Genomic DNA, 24,755 nt, shown 5'->3' with positions numbered 1-24,755 from the left:
GAATTTTGAGGTTAAAAGGGTAAAAGATGAAAATAATAAAATAAGTTAAAATTAATTAAAGAGGAGATATAATAAAGTTAGAGAGAGTGAAGAAGAAAGAAAAAAATTTTGGTATAAGTCGAAGGGACATTTGTCCAACCATAAAATTGTAGTTGAGGGGACATTTATCCCAACTCAAAAAATACAAAATTGTAACAACTTGTGTTTTATTATATAGATAATTATAATTTTTTTTTTCTAGAAAAATTACATAAAGCACCCTGGTAAAGGGACGTTTTTTTCTAAATAGTCCCTAAGTTGTGGGCAGTTTCTTAATGGTTCAATTAGTAAACTTTTATTTTCTCAACAGCCCATGGACATCATCTCACATGTATAATGTCATTGAAATACCCAAACTATCATTTTCTCATCATCTTCACATAGTTAGATTTTCCAACAGTGATTGCGATCGTTTCTGACGATCGTTGATCATGAAAGATGAATGAAGAATGAGATCATCTTAATTTTGAATATCTAGATGTATTTTTTGATTTATTTAAAAAAAACGAAGAACGGAGTTGAGATTCAATTTTTATATTTTTTATGTTTATATCGTAACTTTTGATTTGCAACCATGATTTACACATTTTGGATATTTCAAAGAGATTTACCAAGTATCAAAATTGGAAAAGCGAAAAAAAAAAAGATTATAGTGTTCACCACTTTCATAAGAAAAAAAACTTGTCAAGTTGTCACTACTTTTGAAAAAAGAGATTATCTTAGTATCGAGTTCATCGCTTTTTTATTTAATTATTGTCAAGTTTGACAATATTTTCATAAGAAAAAAATTGTCGAACTTAACAATAAGTAAATAAAAAGAAGTGAACTTGATGTTGTAATGTGAACCAAAATTTTCATTTATTTTCTTCCATTTTTTCAACTTTGATATTTGGTAAATCTCTGAAAAATATATATAAAAAAAGCATAATTTATGATTACGAATCAAAAGTTACAATGCAATCATAAAAAAAAATCCAAATCTCAACTTCGTTCTTTAATTTTTTTTTATATATCATCGGAAAAAAAAATATATGTTTAGATGTTCAAAATTAAGAGAATATCATTCTCCATTCGTCATCCATGATCGAAGATTATCATAAATGATCACAATCACTGATGGAAAACCTAGCTATGTGAAGAAGATGAAAAAATGATAATTTGGGCTTTTCAAATACCTTATGCAGCATATGGGTGAGATGAGGTCAGGGACTGCTAAGGAATGAAAAGTTTACGAATAGATTATTAAGAGATCGCCCAAAACTTAGCGGCTATTTAGAAAAAAGTCCCACCCCCAAGTATCCCTTAAGTAATTTTTCCCTTTTTTTATTATAAAATAAGGTGAAATAAAATATTCCTATAACAAGACCATATTTTTATTTATATACTTAATATTTAAATTTAAAAAAAAACAATTATTTTAATCAAAATAAAAAATCTAATTGATGAGTTTTATTTACTCAGCCAAAAATTTCAAAATATTCCTTGAATCATCTTGGTTGTGAAGGAAATAATATGCGAGACGATTCACATTGAATATCTACTCATTCTTGAATAATACTGAGATTTTGAGCAAGTCATCTTAATGTCGAATGGGATTTGAAATGATGCTCCCCTCCGGCCCTCCCCATTGTTTAAAACCTGGTATCTCGTCTCGTCTTGCACCAGATCGATATCATGTTGACTCATCAAAATGATCTTGAAGCCGTTTAAATTATTTATTGACATTTTTTTATATTGAATTTATGGTCAGGATTCCTTGACTTTGGGGTGTCAATGGATAGCCGAAATCCGAATTCAAATTCGAAAAATCGAATATTATCCGAAATTTTCGGATATCGAATTCGGATTCAGATGTTATTTTAACATTCGAATGAGTTTCGGATACGAATTCGGATATTACGATATCCGATTTGATAATATCCACTCTGATAATAATACATATATTATGTATTTATGTTTGGGAAATGTTCAGCACCCTAAGTTTTACCACACACTTTAACAAACGTTTTTTGTCCTACATGGGTTAGAAGTTTTGGAATGGGCTGATTTTTGGGGAGGATGATCTTGAGATCATCCTCCCCAAAAATCAACCCATTCCGAAATGTTTAGCCCCATGTTTACACGTTGAAAAATCGTGGACCGTCCATTTTTTGTAAACCATTTTGATGGGGTTAGAAGTTTTGGAATGAGCTGATTTTTGGTGAGGATGATCTCCTCACCAAAAATCAGCCCATTCCGAAACTTGTAACCCATGTAGGACAAAACATGTTTGTTAAAGTGTGTGGTAAAACTTAGGGTGCCGAACGGGACCCTTTATGTTTTACAATAAAATTTTATATATGTAAATATACAGTGTTATGTATTCGTGTCATACAACAAAACTTATTTTTAAAACTTTCTTCTCAAAACTACCTTCAACACTAAAACACCAGACGATGTTAATGGTGGGTTTCCATTTTGATCGAATTCCGTAATCACCATTTTCTCCGGCCGACGAGCATTAGGTACATATTCTCTCTCTCTCTCTCTTCGATTTGAATCAATCGGAGTGATTTTTTGAAGGAAATATGTGGATTTCAACTGTGCGAACTCCGACACGTCTACTCCGATCTGTGAGCATCCAGGTATATATTCTCTCTCTCTCTCTCTACGATGTGAACCCGTCGGAGTGATTTTTCAGATGAAATCTGTGGATTTCGACTGTGCAAACTTCGATCAGATCGAATATCCGATATATTTTTCAGATTCGAATTTGAATGTTTGTTAGGGATATTTGATTAGATTCGAATTCAAATTCGGATAATAATTTTTTTTTTTCGGATTTGAATTCGGATATAACAGTATCCAATCGAATACCTATTCATTAACAGCCCTACCTTGACTCATGAAGAATGACTCATGAAAAAAACACATGGCCCCAATCATTTATACACAAAATTGAATGGTTGAGATTTATTATCAGAAAGAGTATCTCTGAGATGTGTGTTATCAAGATAAGCATAAATCTCAACTGTTGGGTATCGTATCTAAACAATTGCGATCACGTGTTTTCTCATAAGTCATTCCTCATGAGTCTAACTGGTCCCAAACCATTATTATATACTTTCTAAGTTTTTGTTTGTTTATTACAGTGTGAATTAGTAGATGACTCACTCAACTTCTTATTTTTATATAGATAATAAATATTTAATTCATTAAAAATTAATAATTTCAATAAAAACCGCAAAATCTGATTAAATTGTCAAATAAATATTTTTAAAATACCATACAAGCCATCTCGGATTTAATGTGATGGCTTCAAAGGCCTTTAGATTTTGAGAATCAAATAATGAAAAATGATTTACAAAATCAAGAAGTTCATTTTACTACACTGTTTCTCACAACTAATTTCAAAAATAATGAATCAAAAACCCCTTTTTGCTGGCCCCATTTCAACATTTGTGATACAAAATATTAAAATCATTATTTAAAAAAACAGATACCAAATGGATAGCCACACCAACTTTTTCTACCGCCACCCCAACTAGTGCAATTCTTTTGCAATCTACATTGGAATTGGTGTGGCATTAGCAAAAGTTAGTGTAGCAATATCAGTTCTCTTAAAATTATCATGCATATAAACCACACAAGCGGGAGTACAAATATAAACTCTCATTGTCTAATGTACAATTCTGAGCCAAGTTCCAAGAATTACAACTCCACGAAAGGCAAATGAGTTTGGCAACACTCCTCATCTCAATACTCCTTCAAACTCGTTAATAGCACCTGTTTTCTGTCGTACCATAAACATTAATAAAATTCTTATAAGACCCAAACTGTTTTTGAGCAAATAAGAATGAAAAATACGCTTTAGAAGTATATGGGAGATTTTTATATAGATAATCACTTAAATAAGATTTCCAATTAAATAAAATATTGTAAATTAGCAGTGCTTGAATTTGATATTTATATCCTCAAAAATTTGATCTACAAACAAACAATGAGTGAAAGATATCTGATAAGCATGCAATCCCAATATAGTTTCACAAATAGTAAGACACGACAATTAAATACTTTGAAACAGTGAAAAGTTTTGCCTTTTTCTTTGCCACAACCCAAGAAAAACGTAGTGATCAAGGACTTGCTGAAGATGTAATTAACATCTTAAAACCATCCCTGAAACAACACATTCAGATAATAAAAATTAAGATCAATCTGAAATACCCAGCAAAAGTATTGGTGAAAGAGTTAAGTCTCCCAGAACTGTAAAAGTCCTCATTTCGCAATCGATTTGGTCGACATATTGCAAAGCAACTTTGGGATCTTATGTTTAAGCTTACTCATAAAAATATAAGTGCAAAAGACATGAACTTCTAAACAAAACCCACTGAAGTGATTCCATCTACGTAATGTTAGAATGCGTCTCTCTAACCTTGCTTCTATTTCTCATTGCAAACACACCCTAAGATCACACTAATAGTGGGATTCAACATCTTATTTGTGACATGTAATCTTTATTATGATGATTTTCCCACTAAAACAATTTTCCAAAGAGTGATTCGCTACACATGTCACGGAGATGAAGTCGTTGATGCCACCATGTGAGCATAATGGCAGAAAACAAACACCACACAATATAAAATATTTCATGGAATATCTCATCAATCTGAGATACATTTTAATTTTACAGGGTAAGAGGAGGTTTCTTATGGGAAATTCAATGTTCTCTCCAAATTATTTTATATGTTACCTTCATCATTCACACATAATATTCATTGCAATATATCATAGAATACCCAGATGGTAATTCTTTTGGATTTGCAATTTAAATGAATTTCTGGCACTAATTACAGGTATAATGAGTATTTGAAACTTAAAACAAGTGCTTCATACTTGCCTGCTTCGACTACTTAATAAAACAAGGTAGAGCGGATCCTGGGGTGAGAGCTTGAAAAGCTGTATGACAATGTAGGTGCATGTAGTAAAGCTGAAATCAGAGAAACAAGATGTCAGTACTAACCTCAAAAACAAATTGATTCATATTCTAATGGTTTCAATGTCTAAATAACGTTTCAACCATGAAACTAATAGAAGACTTCCCCTAGAATTCAAATATATCAACTTATGAACGATGAGTTCCAACGGCAACATAAAAATCCAAAAAAGTAGAAACAAACAAATTTGGTTTGAATCCCATTCTACTTAATTGAGATTAAAGGAGAGGCATGAAGCAAGGCTGAATACTTATAGCATCATATTAGACATGTAACTCAAAAAAGGTTTCAAGAAAATGACTTATCATGCCAAGAAAAAGATAACAACAGATTGATATTCATAACTTGATATACAATAGTGTAGCGTATTGGCAGATAAAATGTGTAGAGGCTGAGATCTCAAAGATTGAAACAAAAGATTTACATTACCTGCCCAGACATATTAACATTACTATCCAAAAGAGTGCGGTTATCCAACTTGATTCTTTGTAGACAATCCAAACCTGATATGATAAATGTGTAAACAGGAACGTGTAAGATTATTTATTCAAATGAAACCATAAATTTTATAATTGAATCTCCACATAGTGGATGTGCTTCAACAAAAGAATTTCTGATAACAGTGAACCCAGAGGAAGGTTCTTTGACAATCTACTTATGAACATAAAGGAACATGGTACGACAGCTGTTCAACACTAAAGCAATTCCTAAAGAAGCTAAGACATAAGTGTTGGGAGTCTATTAAAGAGACCCACACTGTCTACAAAGGGTAAACAACTCTACAAAAAAGATATATAAATCGGCTCCCCCAACTTCATGACCAGATTCCTTGCCATGAACCATGTAAAATCCCTCTCTCTCTCTCTCTCTTTCACACACACTCCACTATCAACATGATTTTGATAGTGGCATGCAACCTGAGGTCTTACCACACACTTCAAACCAAGTAAACCTTCCTCAATCTGGTCTTGGGACCAGCAACACAAACGCTAATAGGGCTCAACATTGACAGAGTTTAAAAATCAACTCAGAGATCTTTTTAACTTCGAAGTACTGTATGATACAGATTCCACTCTATAAGTTACAGTTCCTATATCCCTACATAGTCATCAAAAGAAACTTGGAACATTTTGTGTACTGCATTGATTTTTAGTAAGATAGAATGAAACACTAATAAGAAAGCCACATAAGCTTAATAGTTATGTTGTTGTATTCCACAGAGCACAAATCATTTGTTTCAAGTTAACTTTTGCATGAGTTAATTTTCCCCCCATAGAAAATAAAATAATAACATCTAGTAACTTCTGTAGAGCAATGAAACAACAAATATGAAGTAGTTGTAACATACCGAGATAGCCACAATATTAATATAAAAATCAATCAGCGTTGCTTCCATCCACCTGCACACATTTTCATAACACCAATTTAATTCACATTAGCATATATGTGCAAACTAAGCACAAGTAAATCGACTTGATGGTTGGACTTTTCTATAGGTATTGAATGGTGTTCTATGCTTTGTAAACTGTATTACTAAATGATCAGAGCTTTGCACAAGAAAAAAATTCTAAAGATAAAATCAAGTGATAATAACTCCACCCACATAGTATTTTTTTTTCTCTTAACACTACATTGCTGATCCCACACTAAGGAGGAAGGTTACACTAAGTGGGAAGTCGGCACAGGAACTTTACATCTTCTAACATGAATCCCGATCCTTCCTTTCATTTAGTTCACGCTAGGGTCTTCCCTAAAAGTGAGTCAATGTAGTAGAGTTTGACTGCAGGGGGAGGCAGGGCAAAATACATTTAACAGATTATATAGCTTTAAACTGAATTGAATGGAGGAACGTGATTTGTTCAGCAGACCCCCAATGTTTGGATAAGGGTTTGATGATAATGATAACTTTTTGATAGGTAAAGATCAAGATAATTTCATTAAAAAAAAGGGGCAAGGTGACCAAGCAAAAGATTACAAAACCAAAAGACTTATCAAAAGAACACCCCACATGAGTCACTACTCCATGATTGGATTACAAACCCTCTCCCATCTTACAACAAAATCCTTAAAGAAGATGCCCCAAAATTCTTTGACAGTTTATATAAAAAAAACAAAAGAGCTAAGATGGCTAACTCAATGTCCTGAGGATGATGACAATGAGAATCAAGATTCAAGACTACATATCAATGAAATGGAAGGAGGGGCAAGACAACAGTCAACAACACAATCCCATGGGTAACCAATTAGTCAATGCCTGCCTGCCCAAAAATACGAGTGATTAAGAAGAAAGAAGCTATTGGCAGATCTTTAATGTTTTTAGTTTATTTTAAAATAAAGTGTACTTTCCAAGATACAAAAACACTATTTATCATATTATGTTTTTTTTTTTTTTTTCCCTACTTTGGATAGATAGAGAATTTTCTTATGATAGTGAAACCAAAAAGGAGGTCGAGTAGACCAGCCTACTGCAAGCATGAGGCTAGATTATGGGGCTTCTAATCTCATTACAAACTGACTCGCATTTAAAATTAAGATCATATAAAAGGAAACCCCCCTAAGTTACTTGAAAGCTGTACAACCAAAAGAACAAAGAGCCTAAATGCTAGTAAAAACCACCACAACGAATGCTCCGTCAGCCCTTCCCTTTGAAGATTTTGCTATTTCTTTCCTTTTAGATACCTCAACTTACAAGTTACAACAAAGGGAACTGGACTCCACAGGATCCTTGCTTTAGAAGAAAATGACATGATATATGGAAGAGGGAAAGGAGATGGGCCCAAATTTCTCACAAAAAGCTGCAATGTATGAATAGATGATTAACAATAGCTTTTCAAAAATAACAAAAATGGATTGAAATGGTACCCTTGACGATGATATGGAGCTAGTTAGATTCTTGTCAGGGCAGCAAACTAAATGAAAAAAAAAAAAAAAAAAAGAACTTTTGAAGGAACCTAGGGCTCCACATAGCAGATGCCAGATGGGTCAAGAAAGATGTAGGGTCTATATATTCATAACATGACCTAACAATGAATATTATTCCATCCTGATTAATGACCTACACCCTTTGATCCTCATCTAAAGATAACAAGTAAATGAAAGGGATTTGATTGATGAAAGAAGCAATAGAATGAAACTCCCAGTCATTGGCATTCCTTCTGAAACCAAAATCCATATACGACTCCCCGATCCAAACCATAAAATCTAGGATTGGTAACCTTTTTTGGATGATAACATATAAATGTGACCTGTTCCTTAGGAGGTGATATATCACATTAGCGATCCCACTAGAAACGGACTCTACACTATCCCTACCCTGACTTTGCATATTTTGATAGTACTCTTTATGTACATTTTACGGTTTACCAATTACTAATTTCTGTATAAGCTTACGGCTAGAAGGATTTATGATCCAAGATAATCTTCGAAACCCCACAAGAATTCTCCCTCTAGAAATCCACCTGAATTTAGTTTGATGCACCCCAAGCTAGGTTTATATTTGTTAATAAGAAAAGTTTTGGTTATCTTTAGATACATTTATGCAAGAGAACTAATAGTCCTTAAAATACAATTTCTTTAGAACTTTGGGGGAATACGAAGTTCATGTTAATACTGAAGTGGAAGCGCCTTGGAAGAATGCAACCAAATAAATGTACAGAAATGGATCATATTCCCTGGGATCCAAACTAATATTCTTAGTTATCATATCTGAAGTCTTCTCACCTCTACTCATATTCTTTTGATATAGATTTATTTCTTAACCTAAATAATAAGCAAAAACCAGACATAAAGCTGCAAAAGAAAAACTTACGGTGTCAAAAGCTCTCCGCGGAAAGGAGAGCCATCGGTCAAGATAGTATAAATTAGTGTGCCCAACATCAAGCAACCCAATGCACTGAATAGGAATCGTGCAGCCACAACATATGAAAACTTTGTCTTTCTTTCAATATCATCCCTAAAGAAATAAAATTTCTCATTTGTTAAATGAATCTAACTTTAGAGGAAAAATTGCAAAAAGAAACAGATTTGACTCCATCAAGTGGTTGATACAATCCCAAACTTTGGGATAAGTCTTTATTGAAGTGGTTGAGAACTTACTTGCTGTGATACCGCATTAAAATACAGTACATGGGATCTTGTGAAGGATCTTGAAAAGAGAACTTGAAAAGTTGCACAACAATGAAGGCACATGTAGCAATGCTGAAAATTTGATAAAAAAGAAGATTCAATATCAATCCAAAAACACATAAACATAATGAATGATGGGTGGCAATGAACTGCTAACTAACTATATCAAATGATTAAATAACCATTTTATATACGATCATAGCTAACAAATAGAACAATCATTAGCCAAGTAAACCACTTTATTTTTCATTCAATCCAAATCCAACTACATTGTTAACAAATAATCAGAAACTTATTACTGAACAATAGGACGAATAATGAATCATCAACCATATAAAACAATTACTAAGTATTTTATTCACTTGTTTCAAGGTATTTAGTAATTATTTAACTCAGTACAGATTGAGGGCTCTAAAAGGGATAGTAATGTAGGATGTGAATGATTATGCAAGAAAATATTTCAAGACACGTTCTAAGATAAGATATGGCTCTATCTTATATTAGAGGCAACCCCAAATGGTAGAGATAAGGCATTGATGATAATGGCTTTGTACAGTCACAGAGCAATGAGAAATCATCCATAAACATATGATGCAAAGATTTCTTTTATGATTTGAAAATTGTAGATGTCAATTAATGGACATATCCTAAATAACAGGACATTTAGCGTATTATAACAACCTTACTCCTCGGTGGGACCCATCACATGATGGTTACTGATCTCATATGTGCATCACATGCCCAAATATTCCATCTATGGATGGTAATTACTGAAATCTAAAATTAGAAATGAATGCATTCATAGAAGTGTGGGAGTATCTCCAATGGGTGATAAACTAAGAGAATGATGGTTAGGGCATGCGCAATGAAGGCCAATAACAACCCCAGTAAGAAGGAATGTGCAAGTTGAAGGTTCTAAAAGAGTGAGAAGAAGACCAAAGAGGATGTGATAATAGATTTGAACATATCTGAATGAACAAAAAACATCATTTGAGACAAAATTGAATGGAGGAACATGATTTGTTTATCTGACACTAAATTTTTGGGATAAGGTTTTGATGAAGATGATGAATTGATATCCATACCACTATAAATGAAGATTCACCCAGAAAAGAACCGACAATAACATTAAAGAATGAAAATGAAACTAGAGGGAGAAAGTTAAGTAACAATTATTATCTTTTTGAAAAATAACATGATTTTTCTGAATGAAGATGTGGCTTGGGCTAGTGGACTGGAGGAACAAGATTTGTTTTGCTGACCACAAATCTTAGGGACGAGGTTTTGTTGATGATGATTTTTTCTGAATCTTTTCACAACCTCCAACTACTAAAAGCAACTATGTTAAAGGTTTGCTGCCAAACTTTCCTTGAACATTTTGGTATAAACTTAAACAACTAGTACATTTAGCAATATACAAACATAAAGAAATATTAAAAGAAGTATATACCTTCCAAAACATACTAACAGGACTATCCAAAGTACTGCAGTGATCCAATTTGGTTCCTTGTATGAAACCCAAGCCTGACATAGTACACAAGAACATGTAAGGTATCTTCATTTAAAAATTAATGAATTGGAGGATTGGAAGGAACATAATGGCCAGTGCTCTGAGGGGAAGGGTGTGGCAGCTTCAGTTGTTCCTACATCTTTTCTTTTGATGTAAGGTCTTCCAAGAGTTTAGGGGAGTGTCCTTTGATTACTTTGTCGGTAGATGGGCTTGCATTTTTAGTATATTTGTTTCTTAGTTTTATTTTTTTCTTGTAACCTCTTTAGTTGGTCATCTCGACCACTTAATAAAATTTCTTTGCTTATCAATATATATATATATATATTCCTATGTCTAAACTACCTTAATTTTGTGCATTATAGGGAGAAAGATGTCCTGAGATTGCAATAAGAGCACGTTTCAGTTTAAGCTAGAAACTTTGCTAGCTCTCTAGAAAATTCAAATAAGTAACCTATCAAGCTTGTTTGCAGGAAAATAAGATAGAAGGCATAAGCTTTTTGTGACATACCGCTAGAGGTATAACATTGATATAGAAATCAATCAAGGTTGCGACCATCCACCTGTAAAAGATCCCAAAAAGTAAGTTTACTGAATATTGATTGTCTAGTAAATAGACTCTTTATTAATGTCCAGCTAGGGATCCTACGTTCTCGAAGAAAATTAACAAACAATTGAACAAGAAGAACCGGAAAAAACTTTGAAGCGGGCAGGCTGCTTAAAATTTTTGAAGGAACCCTCTCCATTAGATTACACGTGGAGTTTCGAAGGAGGTATTCCAAATTTTGGCAGAAATGTAGGGGTTAAATAAATTAAAAACGCCAACACATGCCTTGTAACGAAGAGGGTTTCTTCAAAATTTTGGACTCAGCAGAACCTGTTTAAAAAAGACATGGGAATATGTATCGGTATCCGACATAGGTACAAAGTGTTAAAAAGACTTATTAATTCCCACATACCCAATACAATGTTTATGTATTGTTCAGAGATGTGCCTTTTAGAGCAATTTAATTCATGTCATGTACACAAGATAGAAAGATTTGCATTTAGATCAGGTGAGGGCATTTAAACTATTTAAACAATGTATTAAGTTTGAATTTATTAAAGATCTCTTTGGTAAAGAATAGTGTATTGGCTGACACCACAAATTCTTTGTAAGACATAAGGTCCAAAAACATGCAAATTCTAACAGAGCATTGGAAATTTCCAGTAACATAATGTGTAAAATTCTTGTCAATCCCTAAAAGAGGTAACAGGATCTTAATGTGACAAGGGTTGAACTTGAATCCTTTAGTTGTAAAAATCAAGATTCTCCATCAGTTCTGTCGCTTATTTGTGTTTTTAACACACACACAGATTGAAATTTTAGTATATCTCTTAAAGTCCAAGAATGGGCTCTTAGTTGTCACGAAATTTATTCATCTTTGTATATAGAAGATTTAATAGGATATCTCCGGATTATTCTTGATTATTCTTTATTATTCTTGTAATATTCTAGATTATGATAGTTGGGACTTTCTAGATTATTCTTACAAACTTTTAGATTAGGATAGTTAAGACTTTCTAGATTATTCTTACAATCTTCTAGAATATGATAACTAAGACTTTCTAGATTATTCTTGTAATGCCTATAAATACCCTATTTGGGCATTTGTAACAATAATCTAAGAATTCTAAATCAAATAAGACCTTTACATGGTATCAGAGCCTCAAGGCTAACGCCACCCATTTCTTAACGCTAGCCGATCACACCTCCACCACAAAAATTTTCTTTCTAAGTCATGGCCTCCACTCCCACCACACCGTCATCAACCACCCCCCACCCCACCGTCATTAATCCTCTAGACAACACCACACACCTCATTGCTATTAACGTTTCAGCACAAGCACCCCTAAAACTCACATCCACAAATTACACCGCATGGAGGCTCCAATTTCAAACGCTTCTCATCGGCTACGACTTACTCGGATTTATTGATGGAACAAAGCCATGTCCACCTTCCACCATCATGCAAAACGGTGTCTCATCACCCAATCCCGATTATCTCATATGGATCCGTCAAGACCAACTCTTGCTCAACGCCATCATCGGTTCTCTCACACCGTCACTAATCCCATTCATTGCTACTGCAAAAACATCCTATGATGCTTGGACTACTCTTTCCAACACCTATGCTAAGCCGACTCGTGGTCGCATTCTCGGTCTCAAGGGCCGCCTCACCAACCCCGTCAAAGGTACTCAGTCTATCACTGAGTATATGCAAGGCATCAAAACCACTGTTGATGCACTAGCCCTTATGAACGTCTCGATTGATTCTGAAGATCTCGTCATGAAAATTCTTAATGGCCTTGACGAGAATTATAAAGAACTCTCTAATGCTATTCAAGCACGAGAAACATCCATCTCTTTCGATGAGCTACATGAGAAACTGCTCAACCATGAAGCACAACTGGCGGCCAAAACAGATTCATCTTCTCCTATCCCTGCCACAGCTTTCCCTACTACTCGGTCTTCCCCACATAGTTATGCTTCATCACCCCAACCATCGCGTGGTTTTCCCCGCCCCTTTAACCAAACTCGCGGTCAGTCAGTCCGATCGCCACACGCCTCCTTGACATCTCGACCTCCATTTTCCATCGACAATCAAGGACAACGCCCGTATCTCGGTCGCTGCCAATTGTGTGAACAACAAGGCCATTCCGCAAAACGTTGTTCCGTTTTCAAGCATATTCCATGGACTCCTACTGTCCAACAGTCACGTCCCCGGCCTCGTCCAGCCTATACGGTGCCAAGTGCTCACACGGCCACTCATCCATCAGCTTCTTCAACACCATCTGAATGGATCCTAGACTCTGGTGCTTCTCATCACGTCACTACTGATCTTGCGAACCTTTCGCTTCATTCTCCTTATGATGGTTTTGATGACATTGTCATCGGTAATGGTAAAGGCCTGGTCATCACTCATACTGGCTCTCTAAACCTACCCACTTCATCCTCATTATCCTTCCCAAATACTCTTTGTGTTCCAACTATGACAAAAAATCTTATCTCTGTCTCCCAATTATGTAACACTAACAATGTTGTTGTTATATTTTCCATGTCTGGCTTTCAGGTGAAGGATCGTCAAACGGGGGCCCTTCTTCTCCAAGGACCACATAAGGACGGAGTTTATTATTGGCCGGTCACGACGGGCTCGTCAGCTCCACCACGTGCTCTCTTGTCTGTCACTCACTCCTTGTCTTTGTGGCATTCCCGTCTTGGTCACCCATCCCACAAAATTATTCGTCATTTAGCCTCATCTAATGTTTTTTCTTTATCTTCCCGTCTTCTATCAAACTTTTCTTGTAATTCTTGTAAAATTAATAAAAGTCACAAGCTTCCGTTTTATGAATCTACCCTTTCATCTTCAACACCCCTTGAATTAATTTTTTCTGATGTGTGGTCTTCTCCTGTTCTCTCGGTTGATGGATTCAAGTACTATGTTGTTTTTGTTGACCACTTTACTAAGTACATTTGGTTATATCCTCTACGGCGAAAAGCAGATGTTCTTGAAACCTTTGTCAAATTTAAGTCTCTTGTAGAAAACTACTTCAAAACTAAAATAATTACCTTATACACAGACAACGGGGGGGAATATATTGCACTTCGTTCATTTCTTGCATCCAGTGGGATTACCCATCTCACAACACCTCCACATACTCCCGAACACAATGGCTTTTCAGAACGTCGACACCGTCATATTGTCGATACCGGTCTCACCCTCCTCCATCATGCGTCCATCCCTCTTACTTTTTGGCCCTTTGCTTTTGCCACAGCTACCTACCTCATCAACCGCCTACCCAAATCCAATCTCTCCATGATGTCTTCATTTGAAAAATTGTTTGGTCATCCCCCTAACTTTCAAAAGCTTCGTGTCTTTGGTTGTCAATGTTACCCATGGTTGCGTCCATATACCGTTCATAAATTGGAACCTCGATCTCGTGCTTGTGTCTTTCTCGGCTACTCCTTAACACAAAGTGCATATATCTGCTATGATCAATCTTCTTCCAAAATATTTACTTCTCGTCATGTTGAGTTCGTCGAAGACGTTTTTCCATTTTCCATGCCCGTCTCATCTGTCCCACCCTCGAGTCCTTCGTCATCTTCCCCTCTTTTCTTTAAAGTCCCGTCTACCTCACGTGGTGGTGCTGCCGGTTCGTCTCTTTTGCTCAATGATAAACCCTCATCCTCGGTCTCGCTCACGGCCTCCAACGATGATTCATCACCACCGAGCTCTTCCTCTGTCCCTCCCATTTCTCCGATTACTTCCACCTTGCCCAGACCCATTTCCAATAGCCACCCTATGCTCACCCGCTCCAAAAATAACATTCACAAGCCGAACCCCAAGTATTGCCTTATCTCTTCCCATCCATCTACTGACTTTGAGCCCACAAGTGTAACTCAAGCCCTTACTAATCCACGATGGCGTTCTGCGATGTCCACTGAGTTTGATGCTCTCCTTCGGAATGGTACGTGGGATCTTGTTCCTTCTACTGGCTCACAGAATATAGTTGGTTGTAAATGGGTGTTTCGAATCAAACGCAATCCTGATGGATCTATTGACAAATACAAAGCTCGTCTTGTTGCCAAAGGTTTTCACCAACGACCCGGCATTGATTACTATGACACTTTTAGCCCAGTTGTTAAGCCCACTACTGTTCGTCTTGTTCTGAGTCTAGCACTGTCACGAGGTTGGGCTCTTCGGCAACTTGACGTCAATAATGCTTTTCTCCATGGCCATCTTGATGAAGAGGTCTATATGGCACAACCACCTGGCTTTATTGATGCCAATTTTCCCTCTTATGTTTGTAAACTTAAGAAAGCCATCTACGGTCTTAAGCAAGCACCTCGGGCGTGGTATCAAGAACTTCGTAGCTTTTTGCTTCAGCTGGGCTTTGTTCATGCACAGTCGGACACGTCTCTCTTTGTGTTTAACCGTGATGGTCTCATTGCTTACTTCCTGGTATATGTTGATGACTTAATCATCACAGGTAGCGATACTGTTTTTGTTTCTCGCATCATTGATCAGCTGGCTGCCAGGTTCTCTATCAAAGACTTGGGATCGTTATCCTACTTTCTCGGTATCGAAGTTCTCTTGCACCAAAACTCATGTTTCCTCTCTCAACGGAAGTACATTGTGGACTTACTTGCTCGACACAACATGCTCTTTTCTAAACCGGTTCAGACACCTCTTGCAGTTGGTACTATACTTTCACTTTATGATGGCTCTCCCCCCACGGATGCCACTTTGTATCGACAGGTTATTGGAAGTCTTCAGTACCTCCTTGTCACGCGCCCAGACATTGCCTTCGCAGTTAATAAACTCTCACAATTTATGCATGCACCGTCTGAACGTCATTGGGGTGCTGCCAAGCGTCTGCTCCGCTATTTAAATGGTACTCGTGATCTTGGACTTCGACTTCGTGCAAGCTCTTCTCTGTCTCTTCACTGCTTCACCGATGCTGACTGGGCCGGAAACTCTGATGATCGCACCTCTACAGGGGCCTATGTTCTTTTTCTTGGTCATAATCCCATCTCTTGGAGCTCGAAGAAACAACGCTCTGTGGCCCGTTCCTCTACTGAAGCTGAGTACAGAGCGATTGCCTCTGCTGCATCAGAAGTTCAGTGGGTTAGGTCTCTACTTACTGAACTTGGGGTCTCACTCCCCTCACCACCAGTTATTTACAGTGATAACATTGGCGCAACGTATCTTTGTGCTAATCCCGTTTTTCACTCTCGCATGAAGCACATCTCCATTGATTATCATTTTGTCCGGGATCTTGTTCAACGCTCTATGCTTCGCGTGTCCCACGTTTCTTCCACTGATCAGCTTGCCGACGTTCTTACAAAGCCTCTTTCTCGGACTCGACTGCGTGACTTAGTTTTCAAGATTGGTGTCTCCTCTGGATCACCATCTTGAGGGGGCCTAATAGGATATCTCCGGATTATTCTTGATTATTCTTTATTATTCTTGTAATATTCTAGATTATGATAGTTGGGACTTTCTAGATTATTCTTACAAACTTTTAGATTAGGATAGTTAAGACTTTCTAGATTATTCTTACAATCTTCTAGAATATGATAACTAAGACTTTCTAGATTATTCTTGTAATGCCTATAAATACCCTATTTGGGCATTTGTAACAATAATCTAAGAATTCTAAATCAAATAAGACCTTTACAGAGATAATCAAAAGACAGAGAGAGAGAGAGATTTTAGTATATCTCTTAAAATCCAAGTTTGGGTTCTCTTAATTGTCAATGAATTTTTTCATATTTGTATATAAAAGATTGAGATAATCAAAAGTCGTAGAGAGAGATTCTCTTAAAATCCAAGTTTGGGTTCTCTTAGTTGTCACTGAATTTCTTCATATGTGTATATAAAGGACTGAGATAATCAAAGCTTATATATATATATATATATATAGAGAGAGAGAGAGAGAGAGACTAACGGTGTGAGAAGCTCTCTGCGGAAAGGAAGACCATCAATGGAGAGAGTGTAAATTAGAGTGGCCAACATCAAACAACCCAAGAAACAGAACAGACCTCTTAACCCATTAACAAGCAAATACCCCATTACCGCTACTATCTGCAACCCTCAAGTCTCAACAGAAAGAAGAATACAATTGCTAACAGAGAGGAAAAGAAGAGCTGGCCTGAAACTTGAAAGAAAAGAAAGCTTCTGTGGAAATGAAATTGTGGGTAAGTAATGTACACGTCATCAACTAAAATGCCACGTGTCACAATATTGCAGGATGTTTGGCCTGACAAAAGCTTTTCTAAATGTTAGTGGTGGGCCGGAACATTTTGTGGGACATATATATGAAATTGTTTTTTCGACGAAGGGAAAATTACTTGAAGGAGATCCAGCCGGAGGGATTTCTTTGTAACGAGGGCTCCTCTTAATAGTCTATTTAGTAAACAAAATTCTTTCTAATTGATTTCTAAAACTCACTCCTTACGTTTCTCACAATTAAAATGATGAATCTGTCCTAATTATTTGATTTCATCATTTTTATCCAAAAATATTAAATTTTCAGCATCCCAATCAAATTTCAGAGACTTCAATCCGACGAAAAAAATTTAAAAATGAAAAAGAAACTATTTTCAAGTATTTTAAAAATGTAAGTAATAAAACATATGTCTTTTTTTTTTTTTTTTTCCTTAATGAAAAATGATCGATGATGATTCTTTTGGTTTGAAATCATCTAAGACAAATCATTATGTTAAATTTTTAGTCTATCTTTCAATGTATTTTATTAGAAAAAACTCAAAAAATAAAAATAGGTGGATTTTACTAATGTCAAGTTCACCACTTTTTATTGTTGAGTTCGACATTTTTAAAAAATTATCGAATTTTAAAATATAAAAAAAATGTCGAATTCAACAATAAAAAATGGTGAGCTTGACAATAAAACGTTGACCTTGAAAATAAATAAAAGGAAAATTTTATTGACACGTCACAAATCTCTAAGAATAGGTTAAAATGAAAAAAAAAAAACAAAAAATAAATAAAGTTTTATTTTTCAAGGGCATCCCACAAAATTAAACTTCTTTTTCTGGTACCTCTTGTCTTCTAGGTGAACCAACACCCGGAAACTGGCTACAAACTGAAATCTTCTTCTTCTCCTCCTCCTCCTTCGACAATCTCTCTCTATCTTCTTCTGCTTCTCTCTTTATTCTCCTCCTCCTCCTCTTTCTCCTTCTCTCTCTCTCTCTCTCTTTTTGATCACCACCGGATTTGATGAAGTTACCTGAGTTGTCGAAATCGTTTGAGGATGAGAGAAATGCAAGGGGTGCCCTTTGATATGGAATGCTTGCAACAATTTTTTATTTTTAGAGGTAACCCTTAAAAGGAAGGACCATTAAGAAATAAAAAGTTTACTAAATGAATTATCAAGTTACCGTCCAAAATTTGGAGACTATTAGAAAGAAATCCCTTTGTCAGGTCGGTTAATTAATTTTACCTTTCATAAAGATGTCTTCATATTTGTTTTTTAAGGAAACATATAAAAATCAACATGATTGATAATCATCGATAGTCATTATATTGGAGCATTTTTTTTCTTAATAATCGGATTTGAAGGTTCTTGAGTGATGTCATGGATTCAAACGTACCTTCACTTACTAATTATTGACCACTAATCTTGTTTGTTTAGCAAAATAAAAAATGTGAATCTCTATACATATAGGGATATGGTAGCATCTAAGTCGAGCATGAGATGCTCATTGTGAAAATGATATTTTGAAGAACTATGGTTTTGGAGGTTGTCAAGATATATGAATATTAATGTAAGGAATGGACGATGGAAACACAAATATCCTTTGGGGAACTTTCAAATTCTAGCAACGGAACCAAACTACTTTTAAAATCCCTTCTTTAATCTAAAGGAGATGTTCCAGTATTCATTATCAAACCATCTATAGTGGTCATATCTATTTTATTACTTCGATATATATATTTATATATTTTGTTTTTTTTTTTTTTTTTCAAAAGTCTTTAAAAAACAATCTTTTTCGGTATTCTTGTAGGGGACTACATGTGCCCTGAGGATTCCTTAGGTGCTCTACAAGGTCTGGATACCTTAGTTCTAAAAGAAAGAAAAAAGAAAAACACCCAAAGATTTTTTTGTCATTGTATAATGTTTTGTTCATAATTATTACGAGCATGAGGGGATTGTTGAGAAAAACAGGAACAATTGAATCAGGAAATGAATAAAAAACAAAACACAAATCACACACAGAAACACAGATTTTTACGTGATTCCCTCAAGATTTGAGGTACGTCTACGGATCACACCGATTCCATTATGAAGAGAAAACTCGTAATTAAAGATTATACCTTTTCACCAAAACAAGAAATATAAATACCTTAAGAAACCTAACTAGTGTTTTACATAATATTAGTAAAATTAGAAAAATACCTTTGAAAATTTTCTTTTAGGGGCCGCTGCCCCATCAAACCCCCCCAGTGAAATCACCGCTAAACTTGACTAATGCGAAGGCGTGGTTTGATCTACAATACCTCATTGTTGACCAATATTGTCAGGCCCCACAAACCACAAAAGGGATTAGACCCATAGCACATATGGTTTGACACATTGCAAAACAACTTTGAGGTAGTAGGTTTAAGTCCAATTTACAGACAAAAATAAAATAAAATTACAAGCATGAAAAAGTTATGTACCAAAATATCATTATACAATGACCATAGAACGCCCATGCCTTCCGTCACTAGAAGACATAAAAGATTGCCTTCTAGATGCTTTTACGAAGAAAGACATAGTATTAGAGATTGCTAATATTCAATACTTGCATTGTTCAATATGGGTTCAATTCTCTATTTGCACCCCTGTGTAGCTTATAGAGATGACATTTTGAACAATCCAACAGTCCAATGAATTTTCCATTAATGAGAGACCATCCTCACAAAATTTCATTCAATTCGCGACCTTAACCTCATTAAAAATTGACTTGAATTTAAAGAATATGGATTGCTCATTTGAACCCAAAAATAGTAAATTTTATGTAGTTAGAAACTATGAGATGGAGTGATTTTTTAGTGACTATGATCATTGTGTTGAGAATGACTTTATGTATGGCTTGATTGCTCAAAATATTTTTCATACCCCAACCCACTAGAGAGAATACAACTCCAAAAAAAAAAAAAAGAAAAACGAGAAAAAAAGCGAACATTGTAACAGTTGAAGGATTATGACTCCGAGTAGTTTGGCATTCCAAACACGCACGTTGAAGCAGCAACACTCACTCCTAATTGCATGTTTCAAATCTCACCCTTGACTCAATACTCCTCCAAACTCGTTAATATCACTGGTTTTCTGTTGTGCCATAAACATTAACGAAATTCTTGTAGGTTCCAAAATGCTTTTGAGCAAATAAGAATGAAAGACAATTCATTAACGAAATTCTTGTAGGTTCCAAAATGCTTTTGAGCAAATAAGAATGAAAGACAATTTTCTGTCCAGTTTTATTTTATAAGCTTCATCATTCACACATAATTTGATTGCTATAAAGTAGAGAACACCCAGATGGGTAATTCTTAGGGACAAAACTTTATATGTGTACATATTTATCTAATAGCAACACACCCAAATTTGAAATATCATAGGGTTACATAATCATCTTCATTAAACTCAAGGAAATAAATCTATCAAATGGTGGAATTAACCCTTGTAAATGTTTTATGTATAACACAGAAAAGTCTTGAAGCTCCATCACTTAAAAAAACTAATTTAACACCACTGTCAAATTGATCTGTGTGTTACCACACCAAAGAGTTACATCAATATACGTTAAATATGCTATAAATCAAGAAAAATTTAATGCTCCATTGATCTCTGTACACAAACTTATACAAAAATCTTGAAAATAAAGAAGAGAACACATCAAGGATGATCCACCATAAATCCACACAGAAAAAAGAAGCATCTTTACAACCTTATTCGATCCCACTGATTACCTGCTTTGCAAGCCTTTCTTCATCTTCCCACCGTGAGAGACCTTTCAATTGAAAATTTACTAGAATAGTCAATAAAGGGTATAAATAAAATTTAACTCTTTTTCTTTTTATCTGCAACTACTGATAATTAATTTAGAATTGGCAGAAAAAAAAAATAAAAAAAATAAAAATAGATGGTTTACAACATACCAATGCTACTTTACTAAAGGGAAAAAATTTATAAGAAACAGGAAAGCTTAGGAAATCAATAAACAAATTATTAGTTTAAGTTTACTAGTATAGTGAAGAGACAAACCTTGTATATTTCAATTAATTTTTGTTGATGTTTTCCTGTGTGAGTAATACTAGTCCATCAAAGCTTTGATTTAAAACAGTAGGAATGTGTTGGATCATCCAATGGTCCTCTCCTTCTCCTTCTTCTACTATTTCACCTTCACGACATTGGCGCAATCTCTTGATGAAGTCATCTGGCATGTTTTGTATTCTGAAATTACGGAGAGATTTGAGATGTTGAAAACCAAGAGGAAGCTTTTTCAACTTTGGGCATTCATTTATAAAGAGATCTTGTAGGCAAGGCATTATCCCTTCTTGTATCTCACTCAACTCCTCCAGCTCAAGCATTTTCCTTATAAAGAAATATCTTAGTTTTGGAAAACTTAATCTTCCCTCATTTATGTTGTTGCCACCCCAACCAATCTGCTTTCCAAAGTAAACCTTCTCATGTATTACAAGTATCTCCAAATTAGGAAGTTGTGCCAAGATGCTAACTGGGTCTTCCATTAAATTGCTCCAATATAATTGACATTGCCGGAGGCATTTCAGAGAGCATATCCATTGAGGTAAGTGCCCTTCCTTCATAGCCGCAATTAAAACCAATTTCTCAAGACCAAGGGGAGGTGCTGACATGGTTCCCAAATCAAGGATTTCCTTTCTATCACCTTGATCTATACTTAAAGAGCGAAGAAATTGCATCTTCTCAATGGCAGCACAGAACTTTACACAATATTCTTCTTTGACTTTAATAAGATTTACTTTTCGAAGTTGGGTCAGGTAACAAAGTTGACTTACTAAGCTTTCATCAGCGAACACGTACCCCAATGTTTGCAGGTTACTTGAGCTTCTATTAATGGTTCTTTCTAATGCAGATAATCTCAAATGGACTGCAGGTTCGTAACTCAAGAGAAGATATCTCAGCTGTGGAAACAATAGAAGACTCTCCACCTTTGTATCACGAACATCTAAAGTTTGTAAGCTGTATAGCTTACGTAATGAATCCGGAATTTCATTCACCTGTGTCCCCTCACACTTAAATAACCCAAGTGAATCAAGTGAACCACATTACTTGGAAGATGTTCGATGTTTGTTCCCGACAGATCCAACACCCTCAACCTTTTTATGCTCAATACCATTTGAAATAAGGCTGATGACAAAAACTGGTTGACTGAAAATGTCAGAAAGGAGCGGGTCTTTATATTAACTGCATTCGATGGGGCGCTAACTAATGATGTGTTTTGAATTGTTACACAATGTTTTCCCTCAATGATTCTGTTATCACTTTGCCTCGTGAAAATCTCACCAAATTCTTCCTTCTTAATTACATGAATGGCAATGTCATGCATGAGGTCGTGCATTCTACAAGCCATCAACCCAAAATTGTAAGTCTCGTTATCAGCTTGCAACATGTTCCTATCAATGAGCTGAATGAGGTATCCATATGCTACCTCCTCTAGTGTTTTCCGAGGGTGATCTTCAATAAAACCTTCAGCCACCCACAAACGGATCAATCTTGATGTCTTGATTCGATAATCTTCCGGAAACATACCACAGTACAAGAAACAATATTTTAAGTGAGGAGGTAGAGAATTGTAACTTGTTAAGAAGACCCGACTTAATCTTTCAAGATCTTGATTATTACTTAGTTCCCAATCAAGATTCCGTAGTACGTTATTCCATTCTAATTCATTTGGACCCTTCTTTGACATGAGACCACCGATAACAACAATTGCCAGTGGCAATCCCCCACACCTTTTTACCATTTCCTTTCCGATTTCCTCCAAGTGTTGTGGACAATAACCCAGGAGGGATTCATTCTTGAATGCTTTTTTGCAAAAGAGACTCCAAGCTGATTCATTGGATAATGACTGAACTTGGTGAACATAGCAAGTCTCTCCTACAGGAGAAGCTACATCCCTATTGCGGGTCGTGAAGATGACGCTTTCAAGTGGTAATGCATATTTTACTCGTTCCCAAGCATTAAGATCCCAAATATCATCGAGGACGAGTACGTACCTTTTTCCTTGCAAATAGTTGTATATTGTTTCATGCAAGATATTTGGTGCCATCGCCTCCACATTACCAGGAATTGTCTCATGCCTACTTTCATGAAATCCTTGGAGCATTTGTTTCAACATCTCATTTACTTGGAAGTCTTGGGACACATAGACCCAAGCATTACATTCAAATTTCCCTCCCAATATGCTCTTGTAAGCTTTCTTGACCATGGTGGTCTTTCCGGATCCTCCCATACCAACCACTGAAACTATTGTTCGTCGATTGGCATGTTCTTGTTTTAGCAGCCATGCTCGTAACTTCTTCACATCTTTATCGATCCCGACGATATCATCTTCTTCGACAAAAGGATAAGACACACTGTGATCTCCTCCCCTTGTTTCTTCATCTTCTTCCAGGCTTGGGCCAGCTTCTTCTTGTCGAAGGTCATATCGCCACCTTCTCGTGGAGATGTCATTTAACCTCCTTCCTGATGGTTTCAATCTGAGAATGAAATTGATGACGAGCTCCCATTTGCTTGAAGAAGCGATATATAGAGAAATTACAGAACTTGATGTGTAGACAATTACTAGCTGTCGGTCTTCCAGAGTACTCCAGAGGACTTGTCGTTCTAAATAAGAATTCCTCGAGAACATCTTCAACTTTGTAAGCTTCATCTCTCACTTGTGCCACCCACTGATTTGCCACCTCATCTCTCGCTCTTCGTTTCTCCGCATCCCTTAGGAAGGCCTTCATGGTACAAAGTTCATCACGTATGAACCTAATGTCATCGCCAATTCCTCGTTGGAGGAGGAATTTTTTGACAATTTGTTCGATAATCAAGTCTGTTAATTTGGTGGTAACAACCGATAGTAAAACTTCGGCTGCCATTTCCAATTCTCTTCTGGATGTAAGAATTGGTTCAAACAGAACTCAAATCTCAGCAACAATACATTGCTCTTCAATCTCTTACTCTTTATTCTTTCATTTGTTTGGAAGCAAAGTGACCTTTAAAGTACAAATCCTCATCAAAGAAAAGAAAAAGATATGGGCATCTATTCTTACTTCATGCCTAAGCTCTGAATGGTGCAAGAACATATGCCTTACCCAATGATTCTAATTGCTCTATAAAAATAATCTAATTACTATCTTCTTCTTGTTGAAGTTTCCTAATCAGGTGACCTTAATAAATCGGTTGGGGTTCATGTAATAGGTGCTTTGCATTTTTAAAATTTTGCTCAAAAATAGAATTTCTTTCAAGTTTGGCAAACTGACAATAAATTAATTTGGTAATATTGTTAACTTGAATAGCTTAAGTGAAGA

The 24,755-nt window shown here is 35.7% G+C and overlaps 2 protein-coding genes across 4 annotated transcripts; both read right to left on the bottom strand.

Moving 5' to 3' along the window:
• Window positions 1–3,378: 3,378 nt before the first annotated feature.
• Window positions 3,379–17,363, bottom strand: LOC147404076 (uncharacterized). 3 transcript variants are annotated; one of them, XM_086439918.1, is made up of 10 exons: window positions 17,137–17,363; window positions 11,156–11,207; window positions 10,588–10,661; window positions 9,108–9,209; window positions 8,821–8,964; window positions 6,361–6,412; window positions 5,442–5,515; window positions 4,916–5,005; window positions 4,116–4,194; window positions 3,379–3,811 (listed from the first exon to the last, which is right to left on the bottom strand). In XM_086439918.1, exons 1-9 carry the CDS (start codon window positions 17,259–17,261, stop codon window positions 4,152–4,154), a joined length of 756 nt encoding a protein of 251 aa, XP_086296044.1. In that variant the 5' UTR covers window positions 17,262–17,363; the 3' UTR covers window positions 3,379–3,811; window positions 4,116–4,151. The 3 variants fall into 3 exon arrangements, with proteins under 3 accessions (XP_086296044.1, XP_086296045.1, XP_086296043.1); XM_086439919.1 differs by lacking the exon at window positions 4,116–4,194; XM_086439917.1 differs by lacking the exon at window positions 3,379–3,811 and having other exon boundaries at window positions 3,953–4,194; window positions 17,137–17,362.
• A 3,562-nt stretch (window positions 17,364–20,925) lies between these two features.
• Window positions 20,926–24,483, bottom strand: LOC147404075 (disease resistance protein RPM1-like). The gene is given in 4 exon segments (XM_086437654.1): window positions 20,926–21,205; window positions 21,460–22,465; window positions 22,468–24,025; window positions 24,027–24,483. Coding segments are annotated over 3 exon segments (2,847 nt in total). The 5' UTR covers window positions 24,324–24,483; the 3' UTR covers window positions 20,926–21,205; window positions 21,460–21,473.
• Window positions 24,484–24,755: the final 272 nt, after the last annotated feature.

This window comes from Akebia trifoliata, chromosome 4, assembly GCF_017979445.1.
Source record: "Akebia trifoliata isolate Shusen 1 chromosome 4, ASM1797944v1, whole genome shotgun sequence".
Lineage (NCBI taxonomy): Eukaryota > Viridiplantae > Streptophyta > Magnoliopsida > Ranunculales > Lardizabalaceae > Akebia > Akebia trifoliata.
The sequence above is the reverse complement of the archived record's forward strand: the minus strand, read 5'-3'. Positions and strand labels throughout refer to the sequence as shown.

Coding starts and splice junctions, on each gene's coding strand:
- LOC147404076 (XM_086439918.1), bottom strand. CDS start 17,261: ATGGGGTATTTGCTTGTTAATGGGTTAAGAGGTCTGTTCTGTTTCTTG. Junction 10,662..11,155: donor TCAATGTTATACCTCTAGCG/GTATGTCACAAA, acceptor GTACTATGTCAG/GCTTGGGTTTCATACAAGGA. Junction 8,965..9,107: donor TTAATGCGGTATCACAGCAA/GTAAGTTCTCAA, acceptor TTATTTCTTTAG/GGATGATATTGAAAGAAAGA.